Genomic DNA, 16,107 nt, shown 5'->3' on the forward strand with positions numbered 1-16,107 from the left:
AGGACTCCTTTGTGCAAATTGCCTTTCATAATGTAATAGCCTGCTCTCAGGAGCACAGCCAGCAAACTTAACAGGTGTTTGTGCTTTCCCTGGTGATGTGGCTGCTTGTGGTAATCAACAAGCAAGAATTAGTGCCATTCAGAAGTGGGTATCCCTTCCCACCTGTCTTAGGAGATTATGCTCACCTGTTCTCCACAGCACGTCCCTTCATATTGCTCATTGTTGCTGTTTATTTAGATATTTTTAGGCTTTGCTGTGCCTCTTGGGGTCGTTTGCATTATTTTTATCTAATAAAACAAACAGACCTAACGTGTGTGTGTGTGTGTGTGTGTGTGTGTGTGTGTGTGTGTGTATCAGTTAATCTTGTGGGTCCACTCCCATTTTATGCTTCTTTGATTTGATTCAACTTGCTTAGAAATCGGGGGATTTGAAGGCCGAGAAAGCATAGAATAACAACCATTTAAATCCCTTTCAAATTCTCTGTGTCAAAGAATCTTGATTTTGTGTGACATGGATATGGTTGTTTCCCCCCCCCCCCCAAGTTTCCTTCACCAGAATGGGACACGGTGACCCCAGAAGCCAAAGACCTCATCAACAAAATGCTTACAATCAATCCTGCCAAACGTATCAATGCATCAGAGGCCCTCAAACACCCCTGGATCTGTGTAAGTAGGGTTCTACTAGCTGTCTACTTTGGTCAGAGGGCAAAGTCCAAAACTTGTCTCCCGTGCCTTTCTATTCCACTTGCAGTAAAATACTTCATGATTTCCTTCCGTGATTACTTGGAATCTCAGCTCAGTGCTGTAGTCAACAACGAGCCAGAGTAATGATTAGAGTGTTGGACTAGCGCAGGGGAGATCTGGGTTCAAGCCCGCATTCAGCCATGAAGCTCATGGTCTGATTGTCACCATCCCTGTTACTCAGCTAACCTCAGAGGGTGGTTGTTGTAATAAAAATAGGATGGGGAAGAATAATTCCCCATCCCATTGGGAGGTAATTTGGATATTAGTATAATAAATAAATACATTTAGAAATCTGATAATTAGAATTGTTGCTGCCCAACTATCCTTTGAGAATCATTTTTATTTTAATAGCCAGGGCGCCACAATTATAATTAGCATTTTCACCTTAAGGTGAATTATATTGTAAAAATAGTCTGTAAATTCAAATAAGGTGTTGGGGGTATGTGTTTCCGGCTCACAGAACACCAGTTTCAATAAATGAATACTACAGCGGCGCACAAATGCCTATCTCACCTTTATACAGTTAGCCCATATTAGCTCTTCCTACTCACCAAAATGTTAGAGAGGTTGTGGAACATTAGGCTCTAATCAATATATGTGGTGGACATATGGGAAAGTGACTCAGTTCTGGGAGGAAGTATTTGTCAAAATAAAAGCAATTACTGGACAAAACATCTTTCAGTGTCCAGAGCTGTTACTGTTCATTTTTTCCCTGGGGCAGATAACATTAACTTACACCTCAAACCTCTAATAAGTTCTCCTTTAGTAGCAGGCAGGCTCATAATAATGAGTTGCTGGAAGAATTTAGAGGGTGCTGCTCTGACAAATTGGTACAGTAAAGAATGGCAAATAGCACTTGTTGGAAAAATGGACTAATAAAATAAAATTGGCACAAGGTTTAAAGCACAAATGCTTTTCTTGTAATTTACTGGTATGGCTTTAGTGTACATATGGCTAAAAAATGAACAGGGACACATTATAAAACCTTTTGGTTAAATTAAGCTGCTTATCGCTTTCTATACAAATGGTAATCTGGGATAAGAATTTAGTATGTTATTTTGCATGTATTGCCTAAGCACCATTTTATGGTCAACCCACATGGACCCTGAGATTATAACCTGATGCCTTTATTTGTGTGCCTCCCCCATGAGAGGTCCGGAGGGTGGCAACACGAGAACGGGCCTTTTCTGCAGTGGGGTTTAGGGTGGGATAATGTTATTACTTAAGTGTATGCTGTTGTTATATGCTGTAAGAATCTACTACCATAAAACAAAAACAGTATAATACAATACAATATTGAACAAAACTACAATGCAATACAATTAAAAAAAACCCCACAAATCCTTAACCTCACTTACCTTGGAGTCATTTCCATTGAATTCTATAGGACTTACTTCTGATTATGGCTAGTTTAAATCCTGTTTAAATACAGTTCATTATATTGAAGAGCCAACCACTTTTAATTAAACACTTCAGATTCTAAAGTTTAGATATGAGGACCTTGCACTGATCTCTGATCATCTCAAAGGATTGTTGTTGTTAAAGCAGGGCAATTGTCGAGTTGTTTTTGTTTTATTTTTATTTAGTTACAGAACCAGTCAAATGGTGGGAGGAGCCTTGTCATTTTAATCAAGGGCTCCAGAGCTGCCATTGGCATCTGGAAGCAGCTCTAGAAAACATTGTTCGGAGATTGTCAATACTGAATAAATTTGCAAATCTGGTTGGATGCACCAAAACACTTCTCCCCCCCCCTTTTTTTTCCTTCAGCAACGTTCTACTGTGGCTTCTATGATGCACAGACAGGAGACTGTAGACTGCCTGAAGAAATTCAATGCAAGAAGGAAACTTAAGGTAAGGAAGCAAGTTTCCCCCCAGACCTCGTGCTAGTTGAGAAAACTGAAAGCATATAGTTAGTGTCTCTTAAAAGCAGCAGGTATTCATTAGTTGAGTGTCTGTATTTTCTATGGCTGCTTCTCCCTCTCTCATACATGACAGTAACGTTTCCCTAACATTGCACCTCTTTCCCCTTGAGTTCTCTCCTACCACCAGTTTCTTGGAGGGGGGTGGATGGAGGGGAGGAACATTTCAAAAACAAAAGCCCTCTCACAAATCAAGTCCTGAGTAAACTACAGAGCTGGGAATGTTTATGCATACTAATTGCATATGCATACTTCAACTTGCAACATTTGACTTACCATCATTCTGATCCAATACTTCCAGTATATTTGCTCCCCTTCCCTCTGTACTGTCCAGGAATGTTCCATAGATTATATTTCAAACATTAAAGAAAACAGAGGACTTCCTGCTCATACAGAGTTCCTCTCACTTCAGAGTCCTTGAAAAGATTTCAATTAGCGACAGCACCTCTGTTCATGAGTCCTGTTGTAGAATGAATGAGAGAGCGCATATTTGCACACCTCCACTCCACATTAATGATGGTGCAGGATTTTCTTTTAATAAAGTCTAAAGTGATTAACAGGGACCCAGGTGGCGCTGTGGGTTAAGCCACAGAGTCTAGGGCTTGCTGATCAGAAGGTCGGCGGTTCAAATCCCTGCAACGGGGTGAGCTCCCGTTGCTCGGTCCCAGTTCCTGCCCACCTAGCAGTTTGAAAGCACATCAAAGTGCAAGTAGATAAATAGGGACCGCTCTGGCGGGAAGGTAAACGGCGTTTCCGTGCACTGCTCTGGTTTGCCAGAAGCAGATTTGTCATGCTGGCCACATGACCCGGAAGCTGTCTACAGACAAACGCTGGCTCCCTTGGCCTATAGAGCAAGATGAGCGCCGCAACCCCAGAGTCGGACACGACTGGACCTGATGGTCAGGGGCCCCTTTACCTTTTTAAAGTGATTAACAAAGGATTTTAACTTCTCTTTTTAAAAGAGAAAAACAACCTACACATTTAGAAAATAATGCAATAGTATTATTAAGTATTATTAATATTTTTTAAAAAAAATATTGGGGAGAGCATTGCAAATAGTTTTGAACAGGCCTGTGTTCCTTGAGGCAATCTATCCTTTACACATTTTATGCGCCCTCTATTTATGCTTCAGGCAAGCAGCCAATACTGTATTGTTTTGTTGAGATTTTAGCGTGGGCTACAGTTCTGCCTGCCCATTTTTTAAAACTGAATTGCATCCTGGTCTTGGTTTTAACGTAGGAAATTGATTCCAGCATTTTGAACTGTTTTTATTGTCATTTTGATTATTTTGATTTTTTTTTTGTAAGCTTCTGAGTTTACAGTATCTCATCAAGAAAGGCTGGGTATAGATTTTAAAATAAAGAAGCATGTTACATAGTTACATGGGCCATTTTAAAACTTTCAAATGTAGGAAATTTTAGCCAGCAGCGGGCCTCTGTGTGTTTGAAATAAGAGAGAGATCCTTTTGCTTATCTTAAGAAATACTGTAGAAGATACTGACTTATTATGTTGAATGTCTTTTTAGGGTGCCATTTTGACAACTATGCTGGCTACAAGAAATTTCTCAGGTATGTTCAGTGCACTGTGCGGCACCATATTGCTAATTGCTGAGATGTGGTATATGTTCCTGTGGTACATGTCAAAATGAGTTCATCTTTGCATGTGTCCGGATGCCATATTTGTTTAATACACTTCTGTTTGCTTTGCATTGGCTAAATAAAATTGGAGTAAGATGAAACTTCTTAAGTGGACACCTTGTTAATTCCATCTTTCATCTCTGGTAATTTCTCACTGCCTTTCGTATTATAGTAGTTAGACATGGTTATTAGATCTGCTCGCATAGTTTACAACAACCTTCCCCGACCTGGTGCCCTCCACAAGTTTTGGGCTAGAGTTTCCAACATCCTTGAAAGTTGGCCATGCCAGATGGGGCTAATGGGAGTTGTAGCCCAAAACATCTGAAGGGCTCCAGATTCAAAATGATGACTTAAAACATGAAACCAGAAGACTTTATACCATAACGAGTTCTCTTCTGTTTGGATCAGAATAGCTATATGCCAAAGTAGAAAAGCTAGAGATACCTGGAAGTCCTTATTGAAACATTTTCTGTCAAACGGCAGGTCAACTTGCATTTTGTTGATATTGGTCTACTTGATTTTTAGAGTTGTTGTTTTTGACATGCTTTCAGATGCTCCTTGGAGTGAATTTCCCTGATTTTTAAGGGCAGATTATGGCCACATTTACATGTTTTGTTTTATAAGGACTTCCCGTTTGGCAGCCAATGCCAGTTGAGGAACCCAAAAATTATAACTTTAAAGATGGTTTGGAAAAGCGAAAGTTGAAGACTTGCTAGTCAAGTTCAACCTTTCAAATAACTTTTCTACATGAAATTCTCTTACTAATTTGCAAAGACGTGTATCACTTGAGGAGAATATAAAATGTAAAACCCAGATGATACATATGGTAGATAGAAACGTAGCTATCTAGAGAGCAATCCCCATTATCTTATTACCAGCAAAACATCTTGCCACCATTTGTTGAATTTGCCACTGCAGACAGTGCCCAATTACGCAAATAGGTAAAGTAGGCACCTATGGGCCCCATACCTTTGTCTCCGTAATATAATTCATTAATTTATGATTAGCACATCGCATTTTAAACTATGCCAGACCACTTGAGATATATGGAGTCAAATTTAACACCTACCACCTTTAGTTGAGCATCAAAGTGAGGAAGTAAAGACTTCTGGCTAAAGCCAGGCTATAACAGCAAATTATTCAGGTTAGTGAAAACCCAAACAGATTGCAAATAGACCTCAAACTATCTGTTCACAGATATTACAAGTACTGAACCAGGATGCAGTTGTGACAGAGTTTAGTACTTTACAAATCTAAATGGGAATGGGAGAGTTTACACTGGTAATAGGCATTACTCTTGTCAAGTGCACAGCCCAGCCTCTCTGTTATATGCTAGGATAAAAATAAACTACCAAGAACTGTGTTAAGTTCCATGTAAGAATCAAGTGCAAATGAACTGAGTATTCTTCAGGTCCAATTGTTGCCACAAAAGTTTTGATTTTGCAGCAAGAGGTGTTAGCTTTACCTTTTTGTGGCTGTTCATGCCCACTGCTTGTGGGAAATGATTTAAATGGTACGAAACTTCCACACCCACCCATGTCACCTTAGTTCTAGTGGAAACATCAAACTAAGTAAGTAAACTAGTGGAAACTAGTGAAAACATCAAACTAAATTAATGAATTATATTACGGAGACAAAGGTATGGGGCCCATAGGTGCCTACTTTACCTATTTGCGTAATTGGGCACTGTCTGCAGTGGCAAAACATAAACATCAAACTAATCTTCTCAACAAAAATAGATTTAAAGATGTGTCTGGTCACCTGCAATGGTTTCTGCTGTAATTTTCTCTCCTTTTTGTAACCTTCCCAAAAAACAAAGAATAATTTTAATATATTACTCCATTCATCCATTCCTGAATTGACCTGTTCTGTTCATTCCGTTCTTTTTGAGTGGCACTTGTCTACTGTGGTTAATTTAAGAAAAGGTGCCATCCAGTTGATGTAAAGGAAATCTAATTTTGATTTTTGTTGTTGCATCGCATGCCTTTTTGGGGAGCGAATTGTCCATAATGATGTATCTATAAAAGTGTTTTATTTATTTATTTCCTTTTTTGTTGTTCTTCCTGTAATGTGGAATGTATGTTTCTTGTGAGGTAAGCCCCCTCGGGAGCTGAAAGGAATGTTTTTATCTTCATTCTCCCAAGCAATGTGCTGCCTGTCCCAAATCACGTTTGTTTTTTTGTACGCTGTGTCCGGATGGAACTGGGTCTTATAGCAGCCACGTGACATTATCACGCTGTGAGTTTTCCCCTCCTCTGCTCCATTTCATTGGCTGCTGCTTGTGGGGGCAAGGAAAATTTCATTGGGGATGACATCATGGCATACTTTGTAGTGCTAGATGTTACTGGGGAGAGAAAGAGAGGGGGAAGGAGAGAGACAACGATCCTGTTTTTCACAACAGTCATATGACTCTAATAACATCCAGTTCCAGCCTCAACTCCGTTTCTTTGGGTTAGCTGATATATAAGTAGGACATCATTTAAATTCATGACCTTTTCATTATGAAAAATTGGCAAAATGCAGGTCTTTTTTGTTGTTGTTCTCAATGGTTATTAGGGAATATACTTATTTGAAATTGGTGTGTTGCGAAACAAGTCTTTCATTGGAACTATCCTCTACAGGTTCAAATGAATGGTTACAATATGCTCAGTGTAAATCACCACTGTGTATATTTTGACAGTGTAGCATCAAATGTATCTCTTTTGGCCGAAATAATCCTGTGAGGTAAGTTAAAATGAGAGTTAGATTCCTAATTCAGATATCCATTTTCTAGTTTGCTAAACCATAGTTTAGTAACTGGGAATGAGCGTCAGAACTCCCCTACCCTCCCTTGTCCCTTTCCTTCCTTGGCATGCCAATACTGTATAGCTTAAAACTGCATCTTCCCGTTATTTCTGGAACAATGGGATACAGTGCAGCATCAGGATATTTACCCACAGTTTGCACATGGTTTAAGATGGTGGTAGGTAAGCTGACATTAAACCACAGTTCCCCGTTTTGGCTATAAAGGAGAACTGTGGTTAAAGCTAACCTGAATCTTTGCACCAAGGAATGTGGGAGACAAGGGTGGAGCATGTTGTCCTGATGTTCCTTCCTGGTTGCTAAAGTATGTTTTCGCTAGCTGGAAAATGTATATCTAAACTAGGCCAGTGATTGGTTCAAAGCCCACGACAGTGGTTTTTGTAGCTGAGATTAATTATGAACTTTTGGTTGGATAGATTTTACTCACTGCCCCATAGTACTTATTACAGCAGAAGGGGTGAATTCCAAATTTATGTCTGTCATAGTTGTTCTGTTGCTATACAATGAAATATAACCCAAAGAACTTTCAAAAGCCAATCCAACATGTACTCATTACATGTAAGCCAACATGCCACAAGTTCACTAAGCTTAGTTACTAGCAAAGTTGCCATTCTTTTCATTTGTGCTTTTATCCATTAATTGTTTTTAATATTTAAAAATGTGTGGTCCAGTTGTACTGATTGCTGCTGCAGCACAGTGCCACAAATTGCCTCATTGTTTGTGGCAGATATTTAGCTCTAATGGTTGACAGTTGGGTTGCTACTTCATTCTCAGATAAAGGACTTATTCTTTAAATGTAAGTTGTATCACTGTAGTGGAATAGTAAATATGATGAATAAAGACCATGGGTTTCTGTATGTATGGGAAAGAGCTTGCGCAGCACATTATGCTCTGCCATTTCCCACATGAGGTAATGGGTGATGCAAGCAACATGTGTGTATGATTGCTCATTATTTCTTCCGCAAAAAGAGGGCTATATTAATTAGAAAATGAACTTGCAGGTTGTTCACGGAGACCAGGGGTGGGGAACCTTAACTCTTGGTGCTGAATACAGCCCTCCAAGCCTACGTAGCCCTTGGGACCTTTTCCAGGCCAGCACCATCCCTAATGGACCCTTCTTCTCACCCTCTTTGAGTAATTCTGCCAGATTGGAATGTGACGTTGAACTCTGATAATTCCTCTTTCTTACCCGGATGGAGGACAAAGAGGAGTGTGTGTAGAAACTAGCCTACTCTGCAATGGTAAAAATTCCATTGATTGATCTGCCCACATTTGCCCATGGTCCACCCACCATTGGTATGTGACCCTTGGAGCAGAGCGGTCCAACTTTTCATACCAAGTAGGCCACAAGAGTACTTGGACATAGAACCTGTGGGCTGCACACTGCGTTGTCACCTGGTGCGAAGGGGAGAGTGAGCCCAAAATTGATGCCTCCCCAGCCCTTCTTCTGTCTTCCCAAAGCCAGCTAAGCAAGGCGTCCTTCTTTGGGAAGGAAGCATAAGGCACTGGCAGGGTCCTAGAGCCCTCCCACCTCCTCCCCCAAGCTGGGAAAGCACAAACTAGGCTTTGGGAAGAAGGTTGGAGGACGCTAGGAACCTGTCAGAGCCCCCCACACCTCATTTCTAAAGCCCAGCACCTTCCTTACCAGGCTTTCGGAAGGTAGCACAAGAACTGCAGGGAGGGGGCATCAAATGTTGCCAAGGGCCACCCAAAAGGCATTGAGGGCCACATTGCTGAAACGCCCTGCCTGGAGGCAATGTGGCCCTCAGGCTGGGAAGAGTTCCCCACTCCTGATGGAGATCTATGCAGGTATAGTACCCATAGCAGACATTTCCTTGTGTATGCAATTGTGTCCCCATCACCATGCACAAGACTCCACCTGGTAAGTTACCAAACAGATCCTCAGTTTCCCTGTTTTCTATATCTGCATGGAAAATTCTTTCACTTGTACCAATATGGTTATATTTGTATTGAATTTCCTCAAAATATCATGTGAAAGATATAGTTCCAAATGCATTTATAACTTGGAAAATTGCTTCCTTTGTGATTATCAACATCATACTTTCACACATGAGTATTATTCTGAACCACCTTAATCTAAAAGAAAGTGATGATATCTGTCTGAATATTGCAAAATTTTAATGGCAGTTGGGTTTAAACTCTTAACGATAATCTGACCCTAGTCTTTTCCACACCACTTCTGTTGGGGCAAATTTCTTGTGTGCACAAAGCCACAGTAAGATAGATGTGACCACCAACGAAGATGGAAATAAATGATATTGTGCATCACTGCAAAGTATTCCTAATTCTGGCTCTCTTTCTAAAAACAACAACTGCTGAGCACAGTCCAGGAAAAATTGTTCACAATTTATTGCATGGCCATATGTATGATATGCTTAAATCAATGAAAAGTTTAATTTGATAATAGCTGAGGTTTCATTGAAGTCAGTGGGATTGAAGTGTTTAGTCTTTTTTATTTCAGCTACAGTACGCTTTACAGGCAAATTGCTGGAAACAAATCATGCACCAAACTTTCCCTTTTTCTTTTAACTACACAATGGCCCCAGGTATGACACATGATATTAGTCCATCCTTGGAACCTGATGTTTTTCCTCAGATGCTCAGTACAGCAACTTGGATACATTTTTCTTGGGCTTTTTCCAGTATTCTATCAAATATATTTATCCGTAGCATTGTTGTTCTTATAAACCAATCTACAGTTGGTGGACCTAGGTGTTATGAGACAAATAGTTCAATTGGTAGAGCATGAGACACTTAATTTCATGGTCGTGGGTTCAAACCCCACATTGGGCAAAAGATTCTTGCATTGCAGGGAGTTGGATTAAATTACCCTCATGGTCCCTTCCAACTCTATAATTCTATGAACTAAAAATGTATTATGAACTGTGATGTATGGAAGTGAGAGCTGAACCTGGATAGGAGTTCCTGGCGTGCTCTGGTACATTGGGTCACGAAGAGTCGGACCCGACTAAACAACAACAACAAAACGTACCAGTCACTTTTTTTGTAACATAGCATCTCAAAATGGTCCAGTTGTGTTTGCAGCACCTAGGCTTTAAGACTCACTGCATCTGTAACATGATGCTCTGCTGGTCTTCCAGATACCTTTCACAGGTAGATGTTTCAGTGCATGTGTTTTAAACTGCTGAATGGCAGTGGAAAACTTGTTATTTCTCTTTCACCTCTATGCCAAAAAAAATTCTTGGGATATAACGGTTTTGTCTTCCAGAGAAGTTGTTACCTGTTCCAGGTCTGCATGAATGGACAGAAATAATCTAGGGATCTAATAGCCAATATTACCTCTATGTGGAGGTTTTAATGCTCTACAGCAATAAAAATATTATAGGCATCCGAAAGCACATCAAACTAGATAAATAGGCACCACTCCAGCGGGAAGATAAATGGTGTTTCCGTGTGCTGCTCTGGTTTTGCCAGAAGCGGCTTCGTCATGCTGGCCACATGACCTGGAAAAACTGTTTGCGGACAATCATCGGCTCCCTCGGCCAGTAAAGCGAGATGAATGCCGCAACCCCAGAGTCGTTAACGTCAGGGGTCCTTTACCTTTTTATACTTAATACGTTGTTGTTGTTTAGTCATGTCCGACTCTTCGTGACCCCATGGACCAGAGCAAGCCAGGCACTCCTGTCTTCCACCGCCTCTTGCAGTTTGGTCAAACTCATGTTAGTAGCTTCAAGAACACTATCCAACCATCTCGTCCTCTGTCGTCCCCTTCTCTTAGTGCCCTCCATCTTTCCCAACATCAGGGTCTTTTCCAGGGAGTCTTCTCTTCTCATGAGGTGGCCAAAGTATTGGAGCCTCAGCTTCAGGATCTGTCCTTCCAGTGAGCACTCAGGGCTGATTTCCTTCAGAATGGATAGGTTTGATCTTCTTGCAGTCCATGGGACTCTCAAGAGTCTCCTCCAGCAACATAATTCAAAAGCATTAATTCTTCGGCGATCAGCCTTCTTTATGGTCCAGCTCTCACTTCCATACATCACTACTTACAAGCACATATTTAAAACAAATAAAACTGCAAGGCACAATATAAACATGGTGTGGTAAGATGTTTTAAATGTGATGATAAATGCAAAGAGTAGAAAGAAAGAAAATACACCCAGTTTGTTTGTTTTGTTTCATTGATTTTGAATTACATTGGCTGACATTGTTTATTTCCTTTCAATTTATAGCAGCCAAGAGTTTACTGAAGAAACCTGATGGAGTGAAGGTAGGCTACAAATACTGAGGTCATCTAATGATATGTCTCATTTACTTTTCATTACCATGTGACTTTCTAAATTCTCTTTACTTTGGCACCGAAATAACGTCCTCTTCCTTTAGGTTTTGCTTTTTAAGAAAAAGAAAATATATATGCTTGAATAAACTTAAGTCACCGATTTGCAGCTGATCATTGACCAGCCATTTGGGAAGGCAGCCTCCATGTGTCCTTGGCATTCCATTTGTCAGAAGGTTATACCTCAGGTGTTGGCAGCCCTTGAGCTGGATTCTGCCAGAAGTAGTTGGTGTGCTTTGGCGGAAGTCAGTGCATAAGTTTACACTGAATAAAAGATGTCCGTAAGAAGCAGAACAATCTTGCAGTTTTCCTGTGTGATTTAGAGTTTCTAAACTTGGGTGACCTCAGAATTCCATAATAGGAGAGAAGCTCTGTAAATTCTGGGTAAATTCTTTGCAAAATAGCCAAGGAAGAGCTGGGGGGGGGGGTATTTCTTCTTCCCAGAAGGACTTGTCAACACAAGATTAAATAAAGTAATCCAGCTAATATTAGAAAATGTAAGTTCCATTTCTTCTGTTTTGCAAGTTTTCATTGAAATATGTATTTGACCTCAGCTTTTATCCTTGCAATTTTTTTTTGAATTTTGTTACTTACCTTTGAATATCTAATTCACTGTATATTTCTCTTGGACTCATTACATTTATACCCTTTCATAGTTCCCTTAAAGGCACCCTAATCACTTAGGTCCAACCTGTCTTTTTCAAAACAGCCATTGGCAACCTATTGCTTCCATGGACCAAGCACAAATTCCAAGATTAACTGGACCTTTTTCAATATATTGCTTGAATCACTGAGGGGAATACAGGGTGTCCATCTCCACTGCCTTCAGTAATTTGGGCACTTTACAAAGTCAACCTGGTCCTCTCCAGAGTTCCTAACTGGGTAATTTTAATAGGGCAACTTAACTAAAACGTGTTCCAATTCAGATAGCTTGTTTCATTCAGTTTTAAGCTCTTGTTTGTCTGTAACCACCTCTGTCAAAATTGGTCTGTTTAAACAGCAATGCTAAGTATAATTGCTGCCAACACTTTGCTAGTACCACTACACTTATGGGGGTCTTCTTTGCTGTGTGTTCAGGACTCTGTTTTGCCTTTGTATTTGCAGTCCTATGAAGTGGTGGGTGGAGAGTGTGCATCTTATCAAAGTATTTGTTTTCACAATTTTTCTCATGCAGGAGATCCCACTCCCATCCTGAATACCTGTATAATAGGCTGTTCTTAGAACAAACAAACAGTAAACTGTTCTCCATGCATTGATACCTCAAATCCAACCAGTCACATTTTCTTCTTTTCCTTTCTCTCTGACTGGTCAAATCAGAAAAGGAAGTCAAGTTCGAGTGTTCAGATGATGGTGAGGATCTTTATCTGCCAGATTTTTCCTCCTGTGAAACGTTCACACTTAAGAGATGAAATACTTGCATTTAGATCTGTTGACGTAGCACAAGGAAGCTGCAAGACTTTTAAAATACAGGCTTGTAACTTCTGCGTCAGTTCAGTGTAACATGACGTCCTGAATTAATTGCTATCAGTTCTTCCAGAGCCAAGGTCACAGACGAGGGTGAGAAAGCTGTGTCCTTCCAGGTGTTGCTGCACCTCAGTTCCCATCAGCTCTTGCCAGTGTGGCCAGTGGCCAGGGATGATGCATTTTGTAGTCCATCAACATTTGGAAACCACAGATTCTGCACCCATCTCATAGACTGTGCAAATATCAGTGCAAAGTAGATGCAGCAATGGCCAGTGCAACTGTTCTGCTACAATATCATTGTTATTCAAAAAACCTTCTGTATAGTTGTTGTGGTCTCCTGGTATTAAACGTAGGTGAGATTTCTGAAAATGTAAGAACATGATAGGGCTGTCCCTTCAATTATATGTCGAGGTGTTTGTAATATGAAAACTGAATTATTGCTCAAGCCAGTGCCTGGTTCCTGTGAGTATTGTGCAGTATTTGCAATAAACAATAAAATTTGGTCCCTGCTTTTACCCTTTCTCTTATACCACCTCCTGTATTCCACTGCAGGTACCACATGGTGTGAAAATTTATTCCAACATTTAACTATACATTTCATTCCTCTTAAAAAGAGCAAGTGCTTCTGAAGGACCTCTCCTTTCTAGTACTTGTCATTCTGCTGATGAATAGTAAAGCTCTGTAGTTAGTTCTTGATAGAGGTGACGACTACATCCACAGGTATTTTACCTACAGATACACGAGACAAATAAAAACAGAGCAGACTACTACCAAACACTGTGCAATGTCGTATGAATTAAGCAAATTTAAAGTTGCCCCTTGACTAGCATAGAGGACAAAGGTAGGTAGGAAGCAGAGCCAAGTCAAATGTAAATGAAGGTGGCAGCAGCAGGTATGTGGAATACACAGTTAAGTGTATGGCTGGCCTTAACTGCCAGTTTGCCAAACATACTGCATCATGTATTATAAGATACTCTCTTGAAACCCACTCAACAGTCCTGTATCTACTGTACCAGTCACACATTTGTTGACGTGAACGTTTAGTTTTGGAAAGGTGGGTAATTGCCTCATGACGTCCTGCCTAACTTTATATGGCTATAGTCAGTGTGGTGTACATGGGAGACCATGGTTCCAATCCCCACTTAGCCATGAAGCTTTCTGGGTGACCTTGGGCCAGTCACAGCCTCTCAGCTTAACCTACCTCACAGGTTTGTTGTAAAGATAAAATGGGGAGAGGAAGAACCTTAAACTCCTTGAAGAAAAGGTGGGATATAAATGTAAACACTACAGTCCAGCTCAGTATTCAGCCCACTGTCCCTGTCCTCGTAGAAGGACGGGGCTGGGTGAGGGGCTCTTCCGTCAGAAATAAGGAAATGGTGAATGGCATATTTTGAATTGTGCCTGGCTCTGCAAAGTGAGCTTCATTTGCAAGAAAATCTTCTTAAATTCCTGTTTCCAAAGTGTGTCCTTATAGAAACCCTACCCAAACTGTACAATCCAGCAGTGGGAGTTCTGTCACCCCGCTGACTTCAACAGAAGATGGATTGTGGTCAGCATGCTTGCAAGAAGGGTTTTACCTTTTGACACACAGTTTACGCATCTTTCCATTGTTAATTGCTTATAATTAAGAATATTGCACAGCTGTTTGTAGGCATACATGTTGCTTTCAGTGGTGCCACCAAAACTTCCTTGAACACAAATAAGGTGGTTTCCAGCTTTGAGAATTCTCAGAAATCAGTGGTAGGTTTCCTAGGAACATTTCCAAGTATTTTGTAGGGCTGATATGTTACTTTAGCTCAGGAATGAGGAACTCGATTCTTACCACCCTCACCTGTAGCAAGCCAAGCTTGTCACATGACCTATTTTTCTTTGCCTGAGAGATTTGAAATCAACTCTGTGAGAAAAGGCACAGGGCTTTGCATGCTCCATCAGTCAGTTGGTTGACAATGCCAGCAAGCACCATACCTGATGTCATATGTAATATGGTATATATATGGCAAATGGACTTGCCTTGGCCAAAACTTGACTGAGCTCATGTCAAGTGGGGAACCTAATTAGCAAGTAGTCTGCATAATCAATAAAACTTCATTTTGGGAATGGGTCAGCGGCTTCACTCAGGTCTGTCCCCTTTTCTGTCTCCAATGGGAGCTTCCCTCCAAGGGCAAGAACAGTTTTGGGGGGTGGGGGTGTAAATCTTATCAGGAGAGAAGGAGCTAAACCTGATCTTACTTTCCTCCCTCGATTTATTTACATTTTGAAAGTGCATGTTAATTGTTCATATGCAATTAATGTTGCATCTAGTTTGATCCTAAAAGGCATGCACTACCGGTAATACCTCCCATCATTACAGTAAACAAATACTTCCATGGCTCTCTCAACACATTTTGTAAGGGGGCTGGAATACAACTTCAAAGTGTATATCTGCACTTGCAATATACAAGTGAATGTCTCCACCCTTTTTCTATTGGAAGGATGTTCTTCCAGAGATGAAAGTTGCTTGAGTGATACTTTATATTTGATTCCTGCTCAGGATACCACCCATATTGACCCCTTTTGTTTGTGATCATTTTGCTTTTCTTCTATTTTTAGAATGATACTTTTGTGAGGGCCAAATTATATTTCAGTTAAGTCTTTGCTTTTATTTATTTATTGCTTGTGAGAGCAAGCAATCCAAACCCATGGTTTTGCACCATATGTAAGGGGAGCCCGGGGGCCCAGTGCCTAGCTTAGGCCTATTCTAGCAAATACACATAGTGCTAAACTGTAGTTCAGCAAGCATCATATGCACACCAGCCTATACTCTTATGGTACACAGAAAAAGGCATAAATAGTGCATTTTCTTTTTCTTTCCTTTTTTGCACGTGCTATCTTCGTAATTCCAAATCTAATGTAGTCACTGTTCAGTAAGAAAAATAAGTGTTTAATTGAAAACATATTGTGAGGAGGGATCCTGAATACATACCACACTTTCAATATATAGTACGGATTTCTAAAAAGTTATTTGCATATATATGCATTTACCTTCCGAGGCACCCCTGTGGGCACGACACTGGGTGTTCAAAATAACTTTTGTTAGTACATATCGCATACAGCACTACTGGTTCTAGAAGAATAAGTAAACAAAGCAACTTAATAGAAATCTGGCTAATAATGTAGTCTGGCACCTCAGAGCTTATTAGAATTCTACCACTCTAGGGAAAAACAAACCACAATTGTCGTGCTGCACAACA

General features: G+C 40.4%; 1 protein-coding gene across 7 annotated transcripts in view; it reads left to right on the top strand.

Moving 5' to 3' along the window:
* The window catches only part of CAMK2D (calcium/calmodulin dependent protein kinase II delta), a 145,810-nt gene that overhangs the window by 96,834 nt on the left and 32,869 nt on the right, over positions 1-16,107 (top strand). For 6 of the 7 annotated variants that reach the window (XM_088660423.1, XM_035113116.3, XM_088660424.1 and 3 more), the window contains exons 10-13: positions 543-665; positions 2,511-2,594; positions 4,188-4,230; positions 11,310-11,347. In XM_088660423.1, the coding sequence (XP_088516549.1) occupies positions 543-665; positions 2,511-2,594; positions 4,188-4,230; positions 11,310-11,347 (288 nt within the window). Of the gene's footprint in view, positions 1-542; positions 666-2,510; positions 2,595-4,187; positions 4,231-11,309; positions 11,348-12,730; positions 12,764-16,107 lie in introns of all 7 variants that reach the window. The other variant, XM_088660425.1, reaches the window with a different exon arrangement.

Source organism: Zootoca vivipara, chromosome Z1 (genome assembly GCF_965207765.1).
Source record: "Zootoca vivipara chromosome Z1, rZooViv2.hap1.1, whole genome shotgun sequence".
In the NCBI taxonomy this organism is placed as follows: Eukaryota; Metazoa; Chordata; class Lepidosauria; order Squamata; family Lacertidae; genus Zootoca; species Zootoca vivipara.